Source organism: Caenorhabditis briggsae (genome assembly GCF_000004555.2).
Source record: "Caenorhabditis briggsae complete genome, chrIV, whole genome shotgun sequence".
NCBI lineage: Eukaryota > Metazoa > Nematoda > Chromadorea > Rhabditida > Rhabditidae > Caenorhabditis > Caenorhabditis briggsae.
In genome coordinates, this window is record NC_013487.2 from 7,691,959 (window position 1) to 7,714,330 (window position 22,372).

At 39.1% G+C, this 22,372-nt stretch overlaps 15 protein-coding genes across 15 annotated transcripts in view; 6 read left to right on the forward strand and 9 right to left on the reverse strand.

Annotated features, from left to right (window-relative positions):
- CBG05887 overlaps positions 1 to 287 on the forward strand; it is a gene marked incomplete at both ends in the record, with an annotated part of 965 nt that extends 678 nt beyond the window's left edge. The window contains 2 exons of the mRNA XM_045235516.1: positions 26 to 100; positions 146 to 287. Of these exons, the coding sequence (XP_045093133.1) occupies positions 26 to 100; positions 146 to 287 (217 nt within the window). The remainder of the gene's footprint in view (positions 1 to 25; positions 101 to 145) is intronic.
- A 773-nt stretch (positions 288 to 1,060) lies between these two features.
- Positions 1,061 to 1,338, reverse strand: CBG26342 (the record flags this gene model as incomplete). Its single annotated transcript, XM_045235517.1, has 2 exons — positions 1,061 to 1,153; positions 1,297 to 1,338. 2 exons carry the CDS (start codon positions 1,336 to 1,338, stop codon positions 1,061 to 1,063), a joined length of 135 nt encoding a protein of 44 aa, XP_045098510.1.
- An 873-nt stretch (positions 1,339 to 2,211) lies between these two features.
- CBG05886 lies at positions 2,212 to 2,622 on the reverse strand (the record flags this gene model as incomplete). The annotated part of the gene is made up of 1 exon (XM_002633128.1): positions 2,212 to 2,622. The coding sequence occupies one exon, from the start codon at positions 2,620 to 2,622 to the stop codon at positions 2,212 to 2,214; it is 411 nt and encodes a 136-aa protein (XP_002633174.1).
- Positions 2,623 to 2,862: 240 nt separating this feature from the next.
- CBG05885 lies at positions 2,863 to 3,174 on the forward strand (the record flags this gene model as incomplete). Its single annotated transcript, XM_002633127.1, has 1 exon — positions 2,863 to 3,174. One exon carries the CDS (start codon positions 2,863 to 2,865, stop codon positions 3,172 to 3,174), a length of 312 nt encoding a protein of 103 aa, XP_002633173.1.
- Positions 3,175 to 5,179: 2,005 nt separating this feature from the next.
- CBG05884 lies at positions 5,180 to 5,548 on the reverse strand (the record flags this gene model as incomplete). The annotated part of the gene is made up of 1 exon (XM_002633126.1): positions 5,180 to 5,548. The coding sequence occupies one exon, from the start codon at positions 5,546 to 5,548 to the stop codon at positions 5,180 to 5,182; it is 369 nt and encodes a 122-aa protein (XP_002633172.1).
- Positions 5,549 to 5,732: 184 nt separating this feature from the next.
- Positions 5,733 to 5,795, reverse strand: CBG26343 (the record flags this gene model as incomplete). The annotated part of the gene is made up of 1 exon (XM_045235518.1): positions 5,733 to 5,795. The coding sequence occupies one exon, from the start codon at positions 5,793 to 5,795 to the stop codon at positions 5,733 to 5,735; it is 63 nt and encodes a 20-aa protein (XP_045098511.1).
- Positions 5,796 to 5,804: 9 nt separating this feature from the next.
- Positions 5,805 to 6,188, forward strand: CBG05883 (the record flags this gene model as incomplete). The annotated part of the gene is made up of 1 exon (XM_002633125.1): positions 5,805 to 6,188. The coding sequence occupies one exon, from the start codon at positions 5,805 to 5,807 to the stop codon at positions 6,186 to 6,188; it is 384 nt and encodes a 127-aa protein (XP_002633171.1).
- CBG26344 lies at positions 5,865 to 6,254 on the reverse strand (the record flags this gene model as incomplete). Its single annotated transcript, XM_045235519.1, has 1 exon — positions 5,865 to 6,254. One exon carries the CDS (start codon positions 6,252 to 6,254, stop codon positions 5,865 to 5,867), a length of 390 nt encoding a protein of 129 aa, XP_045098512.1.
- A 381-nt stretch (positions 6,255 to 6,635) lies between these two features.
- On the reverse strand, positions 6,636 to 8,910 carry CBG05882 (the record flags this gene model as incomplete). The annotated part of the gene is made up of 8 exons (XM_002633124.1): positions 6,636 to 6,692; positions 6,733 to 6,802; positions 6,849 to 7,030; positions 7,141 to 7,197; positions 7,240 to 7,386; positions 7,433 to 7,479; positions 8,678 to 8,751; positions 8,807 to 8,910. The coding sequence occupies 8 exons, from the start codon at positions 8,908 to 8,910 to the stop codon at positions 6,636 to 6,638; spliced, it is 738 nt and encodes a 245-aa protein (XP_002633170.1).
- A 1,100-nt stretch (positions 8,911 to 10,010) lies between these two features.
- CBG05881 lies at positions 10,011 to 11,010 on the forward strand (the record flags this gene model as incomplete). The annotated part of the gene is made up of 3 exons (XM_002633123.1): positions 10,011 to 10,119; positions 10,164 to 10,417; positions 10,477 to 11,010. The coding sequence occupies 3 exons, from the start codon at positions 10,011 to 10,013 to the stop codon at positions 11,008 to 11,010; spliced, it is 897 nt and encodes a 298-aa protein (XP_002633169.1).
- Positions 11,011 to 11,157: 147 nt separating this feature from the next.
- Positions 11,158 to 12,133, reverse strand: CBG05880 (the record flags this gene model as incomplete). The annotated part of the gene is made up of 2 exons (XM_002633122.1): positions 11,158 to 11,453; positions 11,500 to 12,133. 2 exons carry the CDS (start codon positions 12,131 to 12,133, stop codon positions 11,158 to 11,160), a joined length of 930 nt encoding a protein of 309 aa, XP_002633168.1.
- Positions 12,134 to 12,321: 188 nt separating this feature from the next.
- On the reverse strand, positions 12,322 to 13,584 carry CBG05879 (the record flags this gene model as incomplete). The annotated part of the gene is made up of 5 exons (XM_002633121.1): positions 12,322 to 12,707; positions 12,755 to 13,002; positions 13,048 to 13,305; positions 13,349 to 13,455; positions 13,501 to 13,584. The coding sequence occupies 5 exons, from the start codon at positions 13,582 to 13,584 to the stop codon at positions 12,322 to 12,324; spliced, it is 1,083 nt and encodes a 360-aa protein (XP_002633167.1).
- Positions 13,585 to 15,172: 1,588 nt separating this feature from the next.
- Positions 15,173 to 16,782, forward strand: CBG05878 (the record flags this gene model as incomplete). The annotated part of the gene is made up of 5 exons (XM_002633120.1): positions 15,173 to 15,282; positions 15,336 to 15,638; positions 16,241 to 16,336; positions 16,381 to 16,557; positions 16,608 to 16,782. The coding sequence occupies 5 exons, from the start codon at positions 15,173 to 15,175 to the stop codon at positions 16,780 to 16,782; spliced, it is 861 nt and encodes a 286-aa protein (XP_002633166.1).
- A 2,065-nt stretch (positions 16,783 to 18,847) lies between these two features.
- On the forward strand, positions 18,848 to 19,906 carry CBG05877 (the record flags this gene model as incomplete). The annotated part of the gene is made up of 6 exons (XM_002633119.1): positions 18,848 to 18,906; positions 18,953 to 19,053; positions 19,099 to 19,196; positions 19,281 to 19,393; positions 19,450 to 19,571; positions 19,617 to 19,906. The coding sequence occupies 6 exons, from the start codon at positions 18,848 to 18,850 to the stop codon at positions 19,904 to 19,906; spliced, it is 783 nt and encodes a 260-aa protein (XP_002633165.1).
- Positions 19,907 to 21,560: 1,654 nt separating this feature from the next.
- On the reverse strand, positions 21,561 to 21,827 carry CBG05876 (the record flags this gene model as incomplete). Its single annotated transcript, XM_002633118.1, has 2 exons — positions 21,561 to 21,722; positions 21,771 to 21,827. 2 exons carry the CDS (start codon positions 21,825 to 21,827, stop codon positions 21,561 to 21,563), a joined length of 219 nt encoding a protein of 72 aa, XP_002633164.1.
- Between the last annotated feature and the right edge of the window lie 545 nt (positions 21,828 to 22,372).

The following is a 22,372-nucleotide window of genomic DNA, read 5'->3' on the forward strand; positions in this document are numbered from 1 at the left end:
TCTCTGAGTATCAATTGGTATTAAGGCCGATTCCCATGAACTACGATCAATGGTATAATCCACTAGCAAGGCCAATTGTAGTGGAAAGATGTTTTATAGGGTAAGATTGAAATTGATGAGTTGGATAATGAATTTTTGATTTCAGAAACACATCTTGGTCATACTCTCCTCGTGTCCTTGGTGATCGGAAACAAATTGATGAATTACTGATGGAATATGCTAGAAAAGTTGATAAAGAAAAAGCAAAATCATTGGGTAGATTACCCCTTATTCTAGAAAATCCCTAATTTAATTCTTTAAAGTTTGATCTAAAACTAAAAATGTTATGTAAGACTTTGGAATCCTAAAATTAAATTCCGACAGAAACAAGTCCATTTTTGAATTCGTTTCAAAATTAAAAACTCTAGGCTAACTTTAAACGGCACAGGAAATAACAAACAGAGATTATTAAGTTTTGGCGGGAATCCGAAATAGAATTTGAGAAATTTTTTCCAAATGTGAACGACTTCGCCACTTAGGTCCCAGGAAGCGGGTCAGAAAAGGCGCCCCAGCAAACTCGTAGGCCAGAAGAAATTTAATAATTTCAAAGTGGACGCGAGTTTGATCTAGATCATGATCTACTTCTTTGAAATCAACGGGGGTTTTCGCTCATCATTTAAAATTGTGATACTCAGCCAACTAAGTTCGGCAGCGAAATTAGAATTTTTACGAAATTTACTGGGGCGCGCTTTCTGACCCGCTTCCTAGGACCCCAGTGCTTTCGAGGTATTTTGCCTCATTGGGCAGTTTTTAGTTTCGCTCTTTTTGAATTGTTTCTTTTTCTAGGAATCCACATATTATACTTTTCAAAAAATTTCATGCAATAACAATTTTTTGTCTCCCCTTTAAAATCATGTTTTAGATTTTTTAAATATATGTGTTATTATCATTATGAAATAACTTTTTTTCAAGGTTCTGAAATTTTCCGTCATTTGATCTAACCCATCGATGTTAATTCGAGCAGCAAAGATCATTAGAGCAATTATTTCTATTCTTCAAAATTTTTCTCATTCTTCTGGTTCTATTTTCCGTTTAAAACGTCCGATACGTTTGTTAATCTCTTATGAATGTTATTTTGATTTCTAACAATCTTCGTGCTTTTGTTTCCATGTGTCTTTGCAGACAGTATTTACTCTCATGGAGAATTCTCTATACAGCCAGTTGCAAAAACATTCAGGTCGGAGTGTCCGATATTTTATTAAATTTTTTGTGCAGAAATGCGTGCTAAATCGAGTTCGAACACATTCTACTGGCTGCTGTTACTAGTTTTATCGGTTTTTCTTTTCTTAGCTTCCTCATTCCATCCGAATGATGAGGTACAAATGTATTATTGGGATTCATCTCGATGGATACGGAGTCCGGAACCGTGCTAATTGTTTTTCTTTTCACATATACAAAACTATTCAGAAAAGGAATAACATAATCAAACTGCTACGTCTTCTATAATTTAATAGTATATAATGTGACTGCGGCAGTGTCTGCCGTTTTTGAGCTTCGCAGATTTGAAAACAAACTAATCGTGACGGATTTGTAAGTTTTATTATTATACTACCAGCGAGCTGGTGCGCCTTCAGCGCTATTTAATCTATTTTAAAAATTCGTCGCTCAGCTCTTCACTTTCTCTTAAAAGGTCCTGTAACTCTTTTCAAAAGCCGACTGACAGCATAATTGTAACGGGCCGGGCTTTTTCCCGAATTTCGGAGGCCCGGCCCGGCGTGCCTGTCATTCCACAAGTTTTGAAAATTTCAAAAAACACATAAGGGGACCCTTATGTGATTTTTTTCGACAAAAAAATTTTTTCTAGTTTTTTAAAAATGTTTTTTGATCAAACAGACAAACAATACAAAAAGCACAAAAAATATAGAAATTGTATTGAGAGCTCAGAATTCGGTTCAAAATGACAAAATTTTTGCTACCGGGCTTTGGCGGGCCGGCCCGGAATTTTACAAGTATGACTGACAGGGGGACCAACAGGATTTTTTCTCAGACCACCTCTTTATGAGAAGAGGATTGTTTTGCAACATGTTTTACATTTTACATGTAAATAGCAACAAAAATTAAATAATTTATTTAACGAAATTAATTTGGATTTATGTGATTTGTGGCCCTAAAGAGGGCCGTTGGGTTCGGTTAAGGTTTGAGGTCAAGCTTGCTCAGTTACCAAAAATGTACTTAAGCGCGCTCTCCTCGGATACGTCTGGCAAGCTGGATATCCTTTGGCATGATGGTGACTCGCTTAGCGTGGATGGCGCACAAGTTGGTGTCCTCGAAGAGTCCGACAAGGTAAGCCTCGGCAGATTCTTGAAGAGCCATGACGGCGGAGGATTGGAAGCGGAGGTCAGTCTTGAAGTCCTGGGCGATTTCACGGACAAGTCGCTGGAATGGCAACTTGCGGATGAGGAGCTCAGTCGACTTTTGGTAACGTCTGATCTCACGAAGAGCAACGGTTCCTGGACGGTAACGATGTGGCTTCTTGACTCCTCCGGCAGCTGGGGCCGACTTGCGGGCAGCTTTGGTGGCCAATTGCTTTCTTGGGGCCTTTCCTCCGGTAGATTTGCGGGCGGTTTGCTTGGTACGAGCCATTGCGATAGGCTGATAATCCGATTGGGACTGTAAAGTAATGAGACACAGACGAAACCTTTTGTATCACACTGCGGTGGGTAGGCGGAGTCAAATACATTCGGCAAGCGAGAACGCGAGGTAAAATGTGTCCCCGCAGGGTGGAGGTAACTAACTCCGCCCACCCACCGCAGACAGAACAAAACCGGCACACAGACGACGGAAACTTCATCTCACTTGTGAGTCTTCATCAATCGCTCAACAATGTCCGGACGTGGAAAGGGAGGAAAAGGCCTCGGAAAAGGAGGTGCCAAGCGCCATCGCAAGGTCCTTCGTGACAACATCCAAGGAATCACCAAGCCAGCTATTCGCCGTCTCGCTCGTCGTGGTGGAGTCAAGCGTATCTCTGGACTCATCTACGAGGAAACCCGTGGAGTTCTGAAGGTGTTCCTCGAGAACGTCATCCGTGATGCTGTCACCTACTGCGAGCACGCCAAGAGGAAGACTGTCACCGCCATGGACGTCGTCTACGCTTTGAAGCGCCAAGGAAGAACCCTGTACGGATTCGGAGGATAATTTCCTTCGCATTTATGCAAACCAATCACCGAACCCAACGGCCCTCTTTAGGGCCACAAATAACACGAATCCTAAAATATATTTCCTTGAATAAATTATGATTTTGTTGTTGTTTCTTTAAAAATTTCGCAAAAAATCTACTTGTTTCCAAAATAAATTGATCTGAGCAATCCGGTAAAACTTCGAGCGGGAACAGAAATTTATTATTTACCGTGCGTCTATTCACAAAATCTGCAACCATATGGTCCATATCAAGGAAACTTACCGACGTTTGAGGTCCTAATTCACAAATGCCCTGTCCAGTCAAGTTTTTTTCAGAATCTATTCGCTTTTCCGCATCCGACCCCCAGAATATCAACATTTCAGAATCTCGGGATCTTAGAATTTCAGAATCTTAGAATTTCAGAATTTCCGAATTTTGGTGTTTTGGCTTTTTGGAATTTTACAATTTCAGGATTTAAGAATTTCTGAATTTCTAAATTTCTAAATTTCTGAATTCTGAAATTCAGAATTCTTAATTATGGATTACTGTAGTTCCCGTTTGAAAATTCAGAAAGTTTCATTTATTAAACAGCAATCTGTATGCCCTTTTGAGGGTTACTATTTTGGAAATGTATATGGTTACTGTAGCCTTTTTTTAGTGGTGAAAGATTACTAAATATAGTTTGAAAATCTAAAGAAGCACTGTAGTTGGAAAAAATAGAGGATGATGAAATTTTGTAATTGCAAAATTCTAAGATTCCGGGATTCTGAAATCATGAAGTTCTGAAATTCTGAGATTTCGAGATTCTGAGATTCAGAAATTCGGAAATTCAAACAATTTTGAAATTCTGGGGGTCTGATAATCTGAGATTCTGAGATTCGGAGGTGTCGAGAATGATTCGAATCAGAGATTTCGAGACTTCAAAACTTCCCATTTTTTCAATTCTAAAATTCTTGGTGTTCTGATGGTACACACTGACCTAAATCAAAAAGTCTGGCCTAAATCAAGACGCTGACCTAAATCAAAAACTACTGACGTAAATCTGACGTAAATCTACAATTTCCGTTTTTTTATTACAAAAAATGAACAGAAACTCAGCGTGCTGACAACTTTCATGAACTCTTTTCTTATCTTATCTCCAGATCTGATCTACGGGACCTATATAAGCTGGAGAAATCAAGAAGAAGTCGGGCCGAGGAGCCGATGAGGAGTCCGATTTGTAACGAGTTTCCAGAGCAGCTGGGATGGCAAGGAATCCGATCAATTCTACGAAGACTACTGGCTTCTCTACTCAAGGATGGGATTCGCAAAGGAAGAAGGACGACGTTGAATGCTGTCAACTGCCAGGAAGCTTTGGATGCGCTACTCATTGCTATTTCTTTTTTTAGAAGACTGATCGACGTCATTGAAGTAAAAAAAAGTACTAAAAGGCCTCAGGTCGCCATTGTTTGGGGTTCATGGCTAGGTGTTTATCACTGAACGTCCCCCTTTTACCAAATGAACGAAATCAAATTTTCAAAGAAAATGAAATAGCAATTGACAGCGTACGCTGAGCTTTCTGGCAGCAAAGGAACACACCGACTTCCAACTTCAAACTTTCGATTTGCGAAAATCTCTGATTGAATTTTTTTATTGGTTATAAATTTGTAGAAGTTGAATCCGTTTTGCTCTGTATCTAGGAACTTCTAATTTCCTCAAAAATATGTTGTAACACAAAAGCAGTGATAAAAAACCTACACCAAAGAAAGTCGGACATTGGTTTAGAGGAAACATTTCTTTTGGAAAATTTCATTTTTTCCCAAATTTTGCAAGCTTGCAACGGCTCTAGTTGTGTTTGGTAAAGGGTATCGCTCTGCCTTTTCTAGAGATGTTTAGGTTTACAAATTTAGGACAGATACTTGAGAAATCGAGAAATACAGTAAATGATAAAAACGAAGTTTTATTTGAAAATTGATGGATTCAGAGTAATTGTGGCCCTAAAGAGGGCCGTTGGGTTCGGTGGGGTTGCTATCGACCAAGTATTTACTTGCTGGAAGTGTACTTGGTGACGGCCTTGGTTCCTTCAGACACGGCGTGTTTGGCAAGCTCTCCTGGAAGAATCAGACGGACGGCTGTCTGGATTTCGCGAGAAGAGATGGTAGAACGCTTGTTGTAGTGCGCAAGACGAGAGGCCTCAGCAGCGATGCGCTCGAAGACGTCATTGACAAACGAGTTCATGATAGACATGGCTTTGGAGGAGACTCCAGTGTCTGGGTGAACTTGCTTGAGGACACGGTAGATGTAGACAGAGTACGATTCCTTGCGGTGGGCTCTTCTCTTCTTTCCATCCTTTGGCTTGGTGACGGTCTTAGCGGCCTTCTTGGCTCCCTTGGCGGATGGCTTTGGTGGCATGTTGGAATGTAGAATTGACAATTCATGGGGAAAGGGTTGCAATGAGCAATATTTATTTGCGGCTGCGGTGGGTAGGCGGGGCTAATGGTTTGCCAGGTGGTCATTCGGTGTGCGCGCATAGACGAAGCATGTGTCCCCGCAGGGTGGTTAACGGCGAAGGTCACCCCGCCTTTCCACCGCGCCCTCACGTATATAAAGCTCCCAATACCCATCTTTCTTCAGTTCGTTTACGACCTAAATCGCTCATCAAACAACAATGTCTGGACGTGGAAAGGGAGGCAAAGCCAAGACCGGAGGAAAGGCCAAGTCACGCTCGTCAAGAGCTGGACTTCAATTCCCAGTCGGTCGTCTTCACCGTATTCTTCGCAAAGGAAACTACGCTCAACGCGTCGGAGCCGGAGCCCCAGTCTACTTGGCCGCTGTCCTTGAGTACCTCGCTGCTGAAGTTCTCGAGTTGGCCGGTAACGCTGCCCGTGACAACAAGAAGACCCGTATCGCACCAAGACATCTTCAACTCGCTGTCCGCAACGACGAGGAGTTGAACAAGCTTTTGGCCGGAGTCACGATCGCTCAAGGAGGAGTTCTTCCAAACATCCAAGCCGTTCTTCTGCCAAAGAAGACCGGAGGAGACAAGGAATAAGAACCTTCCAAACACCCCACCGAACCCAACGGCCCTCTTTAGGGCCACAAAATAACGGAAATCCATCTTGTAATTTAATAAATTTTCTTTAAAATTTCGTTGTAATTGGATGCTTTTTGTTGAGGAAGCATATTGTCTATTCAATAAAACGTGGGCGCGCCGCAGGTTGTAAAGTGACACGCCCCTTTATGAAACGCGTGAGAAGAGGGAAAAGGGAACGCGTTCCAAACTCAGCAAATTTTTGGCACATGTGCCGCTGCAACGCGGTAATCGTGCTCATGTGTGCCGTTTTTTGAATTTTTTCTCGAAATCGGGTGAATTTTATCGATTTTTCTTAAATCAAACAGTTTATTTGATTAGGAATGCAACAACAACAAAAAAACAACGATGAGAAAATTCAAAAATGTAGAGAATATTGCGCAGATTGTGTTGAAGATGGCGACGACATTAAGATTCCTCCTCCTCTTCTCCAGCGTCGTGGGCCTTGCTCTTGGCAATGTGTCTCTGAAAGAATATTGTCGAAACAAATTGGATGGAAACTCACTTTTCTTCTTGCGAAGTATCCTTGTGAAGATCCATCGGCAATTATGAATGTTCCTAGACGAAGCTCTTTGCTGAAAATAATTTATTTGTTAAATGAAAAGATTACAGATAACTTACAGAGCATTGAGCTCGAAACGTATTAGTTTGAACGATTTTTTAGCAGACGAAACTTGGACGAATTTCTTCTTTTTAGCCTCTTCGGTGGCATAGTTCTTCAACAATCTCGAATTTCCGAACTCTGACCGATATTCTGGTTCGTCGAACAATTGATCATCGAGTTGAAAAAATTCGAGAAACAACTAAAAAAAATGATTACCAGTACGATCATTAGCCCCGCCTAAATCTGAATATCCGTCTGAACAGTGCATGACTTTCCTAAAGTGTCGAATAAATAGTTCTGAAGTCGTACGTGTGTTGGGAAAGACGCATCCATCAGCGGGATGGAGTCCATGTCAATCTGGCTTCCCTGAAATGCAAATAAGTTTTTATTATCGTCTCTCTGGCTTACCAAAAAGGGTGGGAAATCCGGATAGTTACATCTTAGTTTAACCGCAAACGGAGCATCGGAAATTCCAAACAATTGTTCTCCGGATATTTTCTGGGTCGATTTTTGCTCGCTGAGAAGTTTTTGAACAGCGTTAAGCGACAGCTGAGCCTGAAGCGTTATATTGTACTTTTTTAAACTTTCAAATAAAACATACAACAATTCCATATCCATGGAGAAGAGCTCCAGCCTCTGGGGTCAATCCTGTAAAAACTGATTGCGGAAGTTTCGGGAGTGGAACGTCTAGTCAGTGCCTTGTTCTGATCTCATTTACAAAATCCATTTCATTTGTATCCCAACTCATTTGGTTGTTTTCCTTTTTTAATATTATCTGGTTTTTTCTCCTTTTTTTAAAATAAATTTTATCATAAATGAAGCAACCGGCGATAAAAAAGAAAACAAAATTTGAAAAACGCGCGCTACGATGCTCCGAAATCCCGCCGGCCTGTTCGGAATTAGGTCTAATTCGTTCGTAGTTCATTCGGTGTTCGTTCGGAATTAGATCAGCTAAATTCTGAATTAGATCATGCCACTTCTATTTACGAACGAACCCAGATCTAATTCCGAATGAACACCGAATGAACTACGAACGAATTAGATCTAATTCCGAACAGACCAGCGGGATTTCGGAGCATCGTAGCGCGCGCTTTTCAAATTTTGTTTTCTTTTCAATGCCATTCACTTTGTTTATGATAAAATTTATTAAAAAAGAAAACAGAACAAGTATGAGAAAAAGAAAAACATTGATTAAAATGTAGATATAGGAAATCGGAACGAAAATGAGGGGTGTGATACAAATGAATGAATGGGATCAGCAAAAAAGAAAACGATGAGATCAGCGAGAATAATGGGACCTATGAGATAAGAAAAAGTGACAAATTTATTAAAAAAAATCTCAATTTGAATTCTTCCGCTCGTCCATATTTTCGATTTTGAAAATTCTCTTGTCATAGTTTCCGGTTGTAGATAAGATGGATATTCTTTATGAAATGAATGTCGATTTAACTGAAAAAAGAAGTTTTTGGCTTTGTGATGTCGATAATAAACTTACTTGAGCCATTTCAATATAATTTCCGTACTCAAATCTTTGCAAATCCAAATAAATTCATCAGAGCAGTTGTTTTATACAACAAATCCCAACTTTTTGAATAGTTTTAATCGGGTCATGCCACATTCGGTTGAGAGCCTGCAAATTCACGCATGGTTTTTTGTCCTCCAGACTTTCGAAAACTAACCTGCTCACGGCGAGACGCAGTTTCCGGAAGTAAGACCTTCTCGACTTGTGTAAATTGAGCTCACTATCAGAGAAATTTATCATCTCTTTTTTTCTTGTTTTTTTCGGTGATCCCTTGCATCGTTTTTACGTAATCCTTTAAGCTGAAAAGGGCAAAAAATATCTTACCTGCAGAGTTTTCTCCGAATTTAAAATCTTCAAAATCGTCGTATTTTTGTCGGTTCATAGAATTACTGTCTTCTCTATAAATTGAACTTTGAATATTCAGTTGTTCCTAAAAAAACACCTAAAATTCACCTAAAAATTTTGCAAAAACGTGCACAACACATTAAAATATGATCCAGAAAATATAGTTTAAAATAACCGAGCGAAAAAAGGCAAAAGTTGAGAGAAAACCCCATTTTCCTGACGAAAAAAATTTAGGACAACAAAAAAACAAAACAATTCATCCGCGGCAGCTGAGTCATTGATGGCGCATTTCTCGTGGCAACTTAGGTATTAGATCTAGTCCAGATCTAATTCCGAATGAACTCAGATCTAATTCAGAATTTCGAGTTATTCGATCTAATTCCGAATGAAGTCAGATCTAATTCAGAATCGTTTACCTGAGTGTCTCAAATAAGAGATTATTAAATTAAATCATAATGTGTCTCGTGTGTTCTTAGTTGATCATGGCTTTGTTGCTTTTTCTAGCCATTTTGTTCCTTTTTCTAGCCATTTTGTTGCTTTTTATAGCCATTTTGTTGCGTTTTCTAGCCTTTTTTGTTGATCTCTTCTACTGTTCCCCTCCCTTTTAATCCCACATTGTCATTCTATTTCCTTTTATTCATCTCACTTATTATACCATAAATAAATCGGAATTCAATTTCTTTCAAATAATCGAAACCTAGCATTGGGGAATCGACTTTGAAATGTATTCGCTATTATGTACAATATGCGGCGCATAAGGAATGGCTACTGGATGCATCACGGGTTCGGCGTAATGTGCCCCATATGCCCCGTATATGCCTCATATCGGCGCCCTTTCCCTGTACCCAAATCTTCGGCGCGTCCTCCATCGCCCATCCATTATGCGTATGCGCGCCCAGGACCTGTGTAACCATTCGACCACGCCTCCGCATTTATTCAACGCTTCAAAACTTATATACGTGAGGAAGGAAAATGAGATGAAAAATCCACGTCATTTTTCGAAACTTTCGACCCAATTTTCTCGAAAACTAACGCGACAAAGCACTTTTTGAAAACAGATTTGGAATCAGGAAAATGTCAGCTTTCAGATGATATAGGTTATCACCCGTATCGCCACACCCGAGTTGGGGTCTTCCCTAGTCAGTACAAAACACTCAATTTTTAAAGGAAAATTCACTCCGTGCGAGACAACTGCTGAGACAGATACGCAGACGATTAGTGAAGTCTCGCAGCATAGCACTTCCACTTCTTTCTTGTTTCTCAGCCGCAACTTTAATATATTTGTATTTTAAAATATTTTTTCAGTTGAACCATGACTGGTAGCAAAGAATTGAAAGACGGGTCATCTGAAAATGCTCCTTTAGTATTTATTGGCGGTGGGAACATGGCAGCCGCTTTGATTACGGGATGTGTAGCAAAACGTAATTAAAAACTGAATAACTTTTGTAATTTTGAATTCTTTCAGGTTTCGTCGAGAAAGATCGTGTCGTAATCAGTGTTCGGACAGAAAAATCTGCAGAAAAATGGAGACAAAAGGGATACGTTAATGTATTCACAAATACGCTTGAAATGTTGGAGAAGTATCCGACGGCTATCTACATAATTTGTGTTAAACCTCAAATCTTTAATGAAGTCGTTTCAAGCTGGCCTGTAAATTCAAGACCGAAGTTTATAGTTTCGGTTATGGCAGGAGTGCCGCTTCCAACTCTTAGTGCTAAAGTAAGTGGTTTTTCTTCTCTGGTTGTGATGTCCTATACCTCAGTTATCTCAAATTTCAGCTTCCATTTGTGTCCGGAAACACTACTATTATACGCATGATGCCGAGTGTTGCAAGTTCAATCGGTGCTGCTGCTACGACGATGTGCTACGAAAAGAACGACAAAATTGAAAACCAAGACACCTACATCAAGTACGCTCGTGAGTTTGCAGAATGCATTGGAACTGTCGAAATCATTCCGGAACGGTGCTTCAATCCTGCTATGGCAATTGGTGCAAGCAGTCCTGCATGGACTTTCATGTACATCGAATCTCTGGCCGATGGAGCAGTTGCACAAGGACTAGGAAGAGCTGAAGCAAAAAGAATTGCTGCCCAGGCGGTGTTGGGTGCCGCCCAGATGCTTCTAAACTCGGAGTCTGGGTTCGATATCGAAAAGCAGCATTTCGGATGGCTCAAGGATCAGGTGTGCTCTCCAGGAGGAACAACTATCGAAGGAGTTCGGGCTCTTGAAAAACATGGCTTCCGCTCAGCAGTGATTGAAGCCGTTTCTGCCGCTTCAAAGAAAGCCGATGACATGGCGAAAACAGCTAAATAATGTTCTGTGTTTTTCTCTATACAGTATCTTCAAACAATAAAAAAACTTTTTTGAAAAGAAAACTGAACGAAGAAAATAAGCATGAAAAGAGTAACTAATGTGAAATATTTGTGAATATTGCTGATCTACATGAACTATGAGTAGAAATTAAACTCTAGATCCTTTTTCTAATCCAAGAATTTTCTCTGCCAATCCGACGTAATAAACTGTCTGCGCGATTCCGAACAGTGGCGCCATCACCATCATACGGCAAATGGCTCCCTTAAACAAAGCCTTAACGCCTTCATCCATCCAGATTCGATAAAATGCGTGGCAAATTCCATTGTAGTTGGAGCCTCCAGATTGGATTCTAGTTTTCACGACATCCAACGGGGTGACCGCAAATGACGCCGATGCTCCAGCAGTCAATCCAGAAACAAAGCTTGCCCAAAATACTGCGTCACCTGGAAACGAAAGTTGTTCCAATAAATAAGGTTCTTGAAGTACTACCTGAATCATCTTTTTTTCGCGGCCCGAGACCATCCAAGTATGCAAACAACGGGAAGTATAACGCGGAAAATGATACATCTCTGGCCATGGTTGGCCCAAGTCCTCTGTACAAGGCACGAACTCCTCCATCCTTAGTTAAAAGGTTCCAGATGAGCCTCGTTGCTTTTACTTTGTCTGGAGATTGTTGCATTCGGATCTTCAATAGCTCCATTGGAGTTGTAATTACAACTTGACAGAAACCAGCAGCTGCTCCAGCAACCATCCCGCGTGGCGTTGACAATCGTTCTGCTTGATCTTTCATTAACGAATGCCGAAAGAAGTCGTTTGCGACAAGCTTAATCGCTTTCTCAGGTGTAATCAGAAAAATATTCACCGACGCTCCTTGGTACATTCCCTTTACTTGGTTTAACTTTCCCGGTGCACCGGCTCGCCACGATTTTTTGAAACAATCGACGATTCCACTATATGCAGTGGTACCCTTCTGATTTTGAAGTCGTGTTTTGACAAGATCCATTGGAAAGACACACGAAACTCCAACAATACCAGAAATACCGCCATTGAGTACTTTTGGAAGATAGCGGACTGGTAACTCGTCGCGTTCTTCTTGCAACAGTTCTAACTCGTCAACATCCATTCTGAAATTTTGAGCGTCGACAGAGGACAGAGAAGAGACAAGAATACATTTGGATTCGAACCAGAATTAACCAATTAATATTTAAAAACAAACTTGTTTACTTGAAAATGGGTTCATAAGACAGGGTTAATTATGTCTCGGTTTATATATTTGAACGAGTTGATTATTTGACAAAAAAAGTATGATTGTTATGCTGAGTTGAAAACAAATCCTAGTGATGGCTTATCGATCGGAGTAGAAGAGGAATGATGTGTTGCATAAATTCCGAACATGTGTTGTCCCAGAGTCATATCGTCGGCCTCGCAGTTACGAGCGCCTTCGACCGGATCTTCGGCGTCTACTGAGGCTTGTTCTCTCATATCGTTCAACGGTATGTTCTCGAAATCTTTTTCAGACTCGCGATCAGAACTTTTTCGCTCCGATTTCATTTGATTGAGAGCTTTGAAGGGGTTCAGAATAAATTTACCCTCTCTGATTTTGAACTGTGGAATAGAAATCCATAAGGTGTATCTTATGACGCTGAACATGGTGGCAATAATGACAATCAAAAAGAACACGGCAAGAATGGAGAGAACTGAAAAGGTTTGAATAATGAGTACAGAAAAACGAATAACCACTTACTGATCTCCTTGTCGATCATATCCACATTGCTGCTTCTGGTAGTAAATAACAAGGAATTTCTCGCAGCAAAAATGAGTAGAGAAGAGAAAAGGGACAACACCACGATGTACAAGATAAACCAGGCCCATTTGGCTTTGAAAAACTGCTTGACAGTGGCGGGTTCAAAGCCGGAATAAATAACTTTGCACTCTGAACACAACGGCTTCTCTTCAATCAATGGGCGTAAGCAGCCGAAATGGAACACCTTCCTATAAGTTAATTCCAATGAAAAAATCAGTTGATAAGTTTGTTACCTGCAAAAGCACGGTTTGATTTTGCATCCTAAATTTCTTTCCGAGTCTTTTTGATGTGGTTTGTACTGATGGTTCTTGTCATTGCAAATCATGCAAAGTGGCCCTTTATCTGAACAACAGCCGATTCCATGCTCAACTTTCCTCGATCGGCGGAGCTTCGCTGTTCGTTGAATTGTGCTCTCCTGACCGCAATTGCTACATTTCGCTTCCCCGAACTTCTTTCTATTCCTAGCTGCGCATTCTGTGTGAACGAACATTCTGAAACTCCTTTTTTAGAAAACGAAACAAACGGAAAACTCACAACTGACAATTGCATGGTTTGACGAAATCCATATTGTTTATTGGGCCGCTGATGTTTTTATAGCAGATATGACAGTGTAGAGCTGCAGGGTTTTGAGTATCTTGAAGCTTAAAAATTTTCTTTAAATTTCGAAAATCGCTTGAAACACAAACCTCGTGCGACGACCGTCCTTCGCGTTGACTTTCGTCGTGATGTATAACTGATAATCCTTCTGGAAAGTACTCTTCGACGTTCATCGTCTTCAGTTAGTGTTGAAGTATCGAGATGTGAATTAGTTTCTGAACATATAGCGTTGATTCTTGAGAATCACCGAATCACACGAAATTCTCCATAGATTACGATTTACGGCTGGTCTCGCAACGCAATATGGGTTACTGTAGGTTTTTTGTCTTCCGTCTCTCGCTTTCCAATGATCTATAGCTCGCGTTTAGACAAAAAACTTGTTTTTTTTCGTTTTTGAAACATTTCTTTTTTATTTAGTAAGACATTTGAAAAGGTTTTCAATTTTTCTTCAACAATTATATTAATTTCTAAGAAGCCAACAGCATATTGTAGAAACCCCTTTTCAAAGAATATCATTTTTCGGTTGCTTGTCGCTTGTATCAAAGTCTTTTTGCTCCTTTCTGCCAGTCTTTTTACATGTCACTCTTAACTAATTGAACGGATCGACAGTAAGTACCTGACCAGGAAGTAGATTTTCTCAAAGATCACGAAGAAAATGATAAGGATGCGAGATAGATCGGTAACGCGCAAGCGCTGATCATGTGGTGACGTAGAAAGAAATTCTTTGATCTTTCAATGAGGAAAGATCTTTGAAGAATATTTAGACTTTTTAGAATAAATACCAAATTTTTAATCTACTCGAATTCCGTTTTCAAAAATTTTTTATTGATATTATGAGAAAACTGTCGACCAACGTTGATCTACCGGACCGCCACAATCTCCGCTCGTGTGTAGTCTGATCTGTTGTCTTTTTTATGTTGACGTATTCCAGAAACGATGAAGAAGTGTCATCATCCATCATCCCGTAGGCAACAATTCAACTCCTGTGTTCGGATCTACTTTTGAGTTTAAGTGAGTTTTTCAACTGTTTCAAAAATTGTGTGTGCGTTTAAATAGTGCTGTTGATTGAGATGTCGGTTATTAAATTCAGAAAACATCAACAGAAATACAACTTTATCAGAAATTTTATCTAACATTGCGTATTCATGTTCCACATTTGTTTGTTGGTCTCAAGATACTGATGAGGAAGTGTTTGGTAAACATGAATTTCTTTTTGATATTGCATTTGTTAATCATTCTGGTCAGTTTTGGTAAGCGGAGGAAGAAAATGAAAGAAGCGACCTATGTCCATCAAACTGATTATTCAATATGATAAGCGACCCACAAACAACCTAGATGATAATTCTTCTCGTGTTCTTAAGAGCATCTTTTTGTGTACTCGTGCACTTTCTCAATATCATTTTCCTCCAGTTTGACCAATAAGTTTCTTCCTTTCATTCGGCCAAACGGCCAAAACACAATTCCCACGCTTCTAAACATGTGAGAAGTCTGTGTGTTCTTTTTGGCGCCGGAAGACTGACTGTATGCCTTCTCTCATTTGTCTTCTTTTGTAGAGATAGGACATGTTAGGGCGCGGTCGGAACAGGTGGGATATTCTCTCCCTATTCTAATATCTTTAGTTTCCTTTAGAGTACAAAATGGCGCCTAGAATTCCGGCGCCGTCACCGAAACCTCCAGTCTTTGTTGATTTCTTGGCTTGTTGGTTATGAACCTCCGACTCGTAGTATAAAATCTCACTGATTTGCTTCTTTGCAGACACTCATGCAATCTGAGCCGAATAAAGAACCGAAGTTTCTTCGCGAAGTTTTATCTTCTCTCAATTCAAGTCCGGCGGACGGTATAATATCAGCGCCGTTTTTAATGATGTCAGAGTAAGTCATTCAGGTCACCAATATGATTTAAAGTTCAACCATTTTATTTTCAGCGAATTTCAACGTCAAAATGTTCTCAACTTCGCCATGGGTCTGCTTCGAAAAGCTCTTCTTGATTCGCGAGTAGGATGGGTACTCCGTGCTATGTTCGGTCCAAGGGAACGTGCTCTCACTGCCGAGGAGATAATATCTCTCAATAGTCGCGCGTTTCCTCAAAACTCGAAACTTCCGGATAATTTTCTCGAAATCTTCAAAGGGTTGCCTCGAGTGCCAATGGAGAACATGTTGAGGGAACTCGGATGGAAAGATATTTACAATCTGCAATTAGTAGCTGGTCCATTCACCCAATATGTCGAGTAAGTGTTCGTAAATGTTCTTGAGCATACCTACTAAATTTTCCCAAGCTTCTGGCCCCGGTGCCAAATTTTTTGTTGATGTTGGATAAATTTCTGTTGAAATTATCATTTTGAAGTTTCGGAGCCCAACGAAATTCCATCCAGTTTTCTGATTAAAACATCTGAATCCAGAAAACAAAGAAATGTTTCAAATGGAGACAAATTGTTTATCATAATCACCATACATGTTTTGAATTCCTGGATCCAGTTGGATCGTGCTCGTCAATATTTTTTAAACGGCTCAATTTTGAAGATCTAGCTCGCAACTTGCTCGTATTATATATAAAATCACGAGGGGAGTTTAATAGTATTGGTTGGCGAGCTATTAAACTAACACAGAAAAAGTTTTTTTGCTCGTCAACTCTAATTCCAGGAACTCTTGATATGTATGATAATCATACTCTTTGTCACCAAAAATTTGAAAACGATTAGTAAGACATCACCCTTCCCTTGTAAACTCAGGAATATTTTGTAATCCTGGGGAAAATTGTGTTTTTGTCATATAATCACATTATAACACATTATCAGTCGAATTTAAAAACTGCTTGAACCCTATTTTTCAGAAATGGTCGGCGTAACTATCCTATGAATGAACTGGTGCAAGGAGCGGTCAAGCTTAACGGAACAGAGTCGGTGACGGTCCTGCGATTCAATAGAAGGTGGGCTGGACCTTGTCGTGCTCTTTTTATCTTTTACCCTTCAGACTGACCATCAACCATGAACAGTTTTCCAAGAGTTTGCGGACTGTGAACTTGAGAACTTTATTGATAAAACAAGCAGGAACAGTTCGTGCTGCATCATTTCATATTCCGGAACTACGATGCTTCAAACTGGAAATTCGTTTCTATCGTCCAATAGATGAACAACCAGAGGCTGAAGAGTGAGTTATCTTTCTCTCTGTAAATACGATATGTTCGGATTTCTTTTCAGCGAGCTGGCCCAGGTGATGGAGCAGATTATTGTCAACCCGCACATCTCCCACCTTAATATCATCTGCAGAAGATTCGCAGAGTCATCGGACCTGTCTGATCGCTTATATGAAATCGCTCGACGAGGACCGCATCTCACTCCAGCGTTGACCCATATTTCTATTATTCCTCCATAACTTCTCTAAATTTATGTGTCTTCCTCATTATCTCGCCTATCAGTTGCATCCTGATTATTCTTGCCTAAAACTTCCCATTCTGTATTATTGAACTTTGGTGATAAATTTTGCCCATCTTCTCAATTAACTGCTGTGTGTATGATCTGAAGATGCGCGTGCAGGATGATTTATCTTGCAAAGATTACCAATGAGAAGTAGATGTAGGACAACATTGAGCTTCAACAAGTACTACGATCATCTGCTTGTCACCAAATTTCCGGAAACCATAAAAAACTGACTTCAACTACAAACTCTTTCGATTTTTGAAGATATCAAGTCAAAATTTTTGGCTACAGTACTAGCAAGCACACAACACAGTAATCGGTTCAAAACTTTGTTTGTCTTAAAATCTTTTCTTACTCATTGTTTGAGCTTTATCGTTCAAATGCTAATAAAAATGAAACAACGCTCCAAACAAAGAGATGATGTGATCTAGGTTTGCAATCACACAATCTCCACAATATTTCGTTTTTGTCAAATACGAAGAAACAATAAAAAAAAGAATAAAGTGGGATGAGATCATCGTTATGCACATTTTCAGTTTAAAAGAGTCACATATTGTTTGGCAAATTCATTCTTTCTCTTTTTTCAACTTTTTGGCACTTCAGCAGACATCGAATAAAGGGTTTCAATTCGAAAATATTCCTCAAACCACATTATTATCCTGGTACAAAAAATCTGAGCTTCGGAAGAGAAAAGCCGGTGACCGTGGCCGAAGGTCCCACAGCAACAACTACCGTAACCTAAAATATTCTCGCTTTTTACTGCTTGCCGTCGAGTTTTATGTTATTTTCCCCCAAAAAATTGGAAAACGTTATACAATTTTTCAATAGTTAAAAAATTGACTGAAAACGCACAAAAATCGAGAAATTAAATCCTGACAGTATTATCCTTGTCTGAGAAAAAAAGGTTGAGACGCAGAGAAAAAGTGACTGTGTCTCCACCTTATGTGTGCTATTTAGGCTCTCCGCTTCGATATCGCTACCGTATTCAGACTGCAAAAAATACTCTCTAACCTTTTTTTTCTCAGACAAGCATAATAAGGATATTTTGGGTTACGGTAGTTGCCGTTGTGAAACCTTCGGCCACTGCCACTATTTCACAAATCCGATTTTTTGGTATCAGAATAATAGTATCTATTTTTAACTTACATAGTGACTTTGGTTTAGGCGAGAAATTTTGTTTTCTGTTGAAAACTTTCTCAATTTAGTTCATAACAGAAAAACGACTGTTTTCAAACGAAGAATTTCATGAAAACATTTCACAGTCTTAACGACTGGAATTAGCTAAAAAATAAAACTTTTTATCTCTATCAGTCGTCTACCAGACCCATCCTGGATATTAGGAATAGCTATCGACGAGTTTTAAGAACTAGCAAAGATCAGGTCAAATCTGAAATCTTAATTCGATGTCTGGTTACTGCCTAGTCAAAATATTGTTCTGCTTTTCAGAATGAAGTACCTTCTTCTTCTTCTATTCCTACCCACTGTCTCATCTTTCTTGTACAAATTGAGCGATGCTGAAAAATGTGCGCTAAAAAGTATAGGAGTATTTGGATTCTCACAATATTTTGAAGTACCTATGAAAGACGACGAGGAAACCGTCTTTCAACTTTACACGATCAATAATGAGACTTTGTACGACTCTTAATTCTATTTTATTCAACCAGATTATTCTCAGGGTTTGGCCTACCGATACCAAGATTTCTAACTTCACTATAGATACCAAAGTCAGTCCAAGTATTTGTTTCAATCACGGACCAAACAATATCTCAGGACTAATATATTTGATCAAAGAGGGTAATTTCTTATCACTTAATACAGTATTCTACTATCAACTGAGTTGTAGAATTTGGGGATATGGATGTCTATCATACATTCTCTGAAAACGTCACAGTTCAAGCTACCAAACAATTTACTGTTATGTTCTCAAAAGATGGAAAAGGTTTTACACTCGGTGATTTCCAAACCGATTCAGTGAGAGTTCCAAGTTAATAAATTTGAAAAGGTTGAATGTTCAGAAAACCATGTTCCAAATCTACTCTGGACTTCCTGATGATACTCACTATCTTCTTTACAGCTACGAGTACGCTGAATGTCTTTGGAAAGAACTTATATTTTATTTATTGCAGCTCTACAATGGGTCTGGACTCAATTTTTATTCAAGAAGAATACTTCTTCGTCAACAACACTGGCAGCAAGACATTGACTTTCACGTTCACAAACAAGACAGGTTAGAGAAGTACCAATTAAAATGTTCTGCAAAGCATAGTTTAAGAGATTCCCTCCGAATTTGTTGGAAATGGACTTGTTATGGCTCCTGGATTTCCTACGAAAGCAGCTGATGGAGATTACCTCGACATGACAATCAAAATGGTAAAAGATGATACAACTGACAGGCTCCTCAATGTAAAGGTTTAGAAGAATAAACACTCTGTTTCGTTTATTCAATATATTAAGGTGACCACCATTAATCCTGCAGCAGGCACCGTTGAAAATTTTGCAAAAGCCATTATTTTAGATGAAACTCCAGGTGCAGGTGTAACAATCACCGTTGAAGGACAAACGCGATGGTAAGACACCATATAAGTTGCAATATGACTTCTTTCTCACAATCCCTTTTTTTCAGTTTTGTCCAAGCTACTGGCAAAGAAACAACTGAACATTGCAAGCTGAATTTTCCGCATAAGACCGAAAGTTTTAAAGTCAAAGCTGATAATGCTGCATATATCATTCAGTTCGAAGCAACAGGTACTTTGAAATATTTTAGTTAATTGTCAAAAAATCGTACTTGAGAAATACCACCTACGACGGTATCAACCACGACTGAAGCATTAACGACACTGACAACTGCAAAAGGCGCAACCACCACTAAGACATGCCCTGCTTGTCCTACGGTAACAAGTCCTGTTTGTCCTACGGTGACAACTACTGTTTGTCCAACAATAACATGTCCAACAACAATAATATCTACAACTACCCCAACTATTCCGACAACATCAGATCCATCTACGACTACAATGGGATCTTCCACTTCTTCTGTGGCTTCATTAATCTTAATCACTTTCATTTATTCTCTTTTCTAATCAAATGAATAAAAAGTCACGAAACACTTCTAACAATTTGAAAAATGCGCAATGATTCATCTTCTGCCTTGTTACTTCTATTAGACCAAAAAACATTCTTCGAAGATCCGACCGGATTGAAGGAGGAGGCAAGCCTGAAATAAGACACCTCTATTTCTGGGATGTTTGAGTAAATTTTTACTATGGTTCCCAATCCATGCCAAATGGCAAACTATGTTCAGAAATTCGGGCATCCAAAAACATTGAATGTATACATAAAGAAAACATGCGATGAAGTGACATGTGCATACTGTCAGACATTGATAAGTGACCTGAACATTTACAAAGGAATAGTTCCCATAATAATCGAAGCCTTACCCTTTTAACTAAAACCGAAGTCTGCTTGATTTGACTTTTCCAACTTTTCATTAACAAGTGAGAGCAGATTATCAAATAACAAAATCCAATAAAAAACATCAGAAAAATATTATTGAAAGCATATGCATCCACAGTATAATACTCACTGGAAAAGTTTTTGGTTGCTTCACTCATTGGATTCAAAAGAAATGCAGACACTGAAGAGTTAAAGAATGTTTTGTGAAAAATGCGAAATAGATAAAATATGGGATTGGTAGAGATAAGAGAAATTTAAGACGCCATTTCCGGAACAGAAATGCACATTTTTTGGTTTAAAGCGGCTCACAAACTCTGTTGAAAGCCAGAAGAAGCACATACATACAACTCATATGCCAAGATCCTGAAAACAATTCAGAAATATCATAGCTTTTGGTCTGATTGTTTTTTGGTTTAGAAAACTATTTTTAATCAGCGAAATTGGAATCCTTGTTTCAGACTATTCATCAGAGCAACCATCTAACTCACCGAAACTAGACATCCAGTGATATAAGTGAAATTAATCAAGTAGCACGGATGAAGACCTTTAATCGAGTAAAATCCAGCAAAATCTGCACAGAAAATAAGACTAAATATGTCTGGAATCCCACGGAAGAACATGATTTTGTAGCAAGGTAAAGGGAAAAGAGTTATTGATTAAAATATAGTACGCAAAACTAGCAAATATACAATTTGAGATATCAATCCAATAGTCATGTAAACAACTCCTATTATTGGTTTTGATTTGGTGTATGGCGATGTTCCATTGCAGTTGTAATAATATGTGCTGCAAGTTTTATGTTTGTTAACTAGATCCTACTCAAAACGTTTTCTGGCTTACTCGATACCAGTTCCAGAAGAAAAGATGTCGTAGAACATACTGTACCTGGTCACTTGGTCAGGCACGAATTCTGAATCTAGACGTTTTCAAGTATGACGTTCTTAAATAATAAAATTACAGATTATTATCAAGAGAGCGTCTGAAGAACTCGACAGTTAATGGTTGGATTTTAGAACTTTTGGCTACTTATATGCAGACAAAAAGAAAAACAAGTTCTGAGAAAATTAGAATATGAGAGTGTACTTGACTAATTCAACAAAATCTTTGGGAAGCAAAAAGCGAACAGGAAATAAAAAATTCGGTTCGGTCCTATTAGTGAAACAAATCAATTTCTTTTTTGGGAATCTCAAAAATATTTTTCTCTAGAAAGTTCATAGAGCCTCTAAATGGACAAAAAACAATAGGAATGCCAGAATTTATTGATGGAATAAAAGGAAACAATTATTTTCTTCCCCATCCAAGTGGAGTTGGTGGACGGTTAATGTTGTGAATGATTCCAGCTGGATTTGGAATGTAATTGAAAAGTCCTGGTTCTTCAATTGGAGACGGTCTTGGGAACAGAGATGGCTCAAAGTGCTCCATTGGATACCACGGAAGGAATTGCTGAAGGTTTTTTTGTTTGGGGAATGAAATAATGTTTGCTTAAATTACCGCAGAAACAGCGCAAATGGCGAAGAGAGCCAAAAAGCAAGTAGAGAAGAAATGCATTGCCGAAGAAATTTTTCGATGTTTCAAATAAAATTTGGTTGCTTTTTATACAAGGATTTTATCGCATCCCTCTGATTGGAAATGAGCGATAAATAGGGGTGCTCTCTGGGAAGAGATGACCCCTCAAAGTTTTGCAGAGTGTTTTCAATATATCGCAACTTAATAATTTTCATAAATGCTCCTGGACTCCTAATCACCAATATTTCATTTCATTCAAACTGCCGTAAACGCTGTAGTAGAAGTCCGCCCTATACGTTCGCTTTATGCTCAAATATCTCGGTTCCATCAAAAATATCCAGAAATCTTCGATTGAAAAACTGTTTATCATAGTGACTGTTTATCATAGCTTATCATAGGGACCGTTCATCATAAAAACTGTTTATCATAGCTCATAGGAACCGAGATAATTGAGCTCAGAGTGCACTGGGCTTCTTTGAAGTATTCAGAATGTTCGATGATAACCTGAAAATTTCAGATGCAACAACACGTCATCCGAGTTATTTCTCCCATAAAACTGTTCCCCGTTTATCATCATTCATTGATAA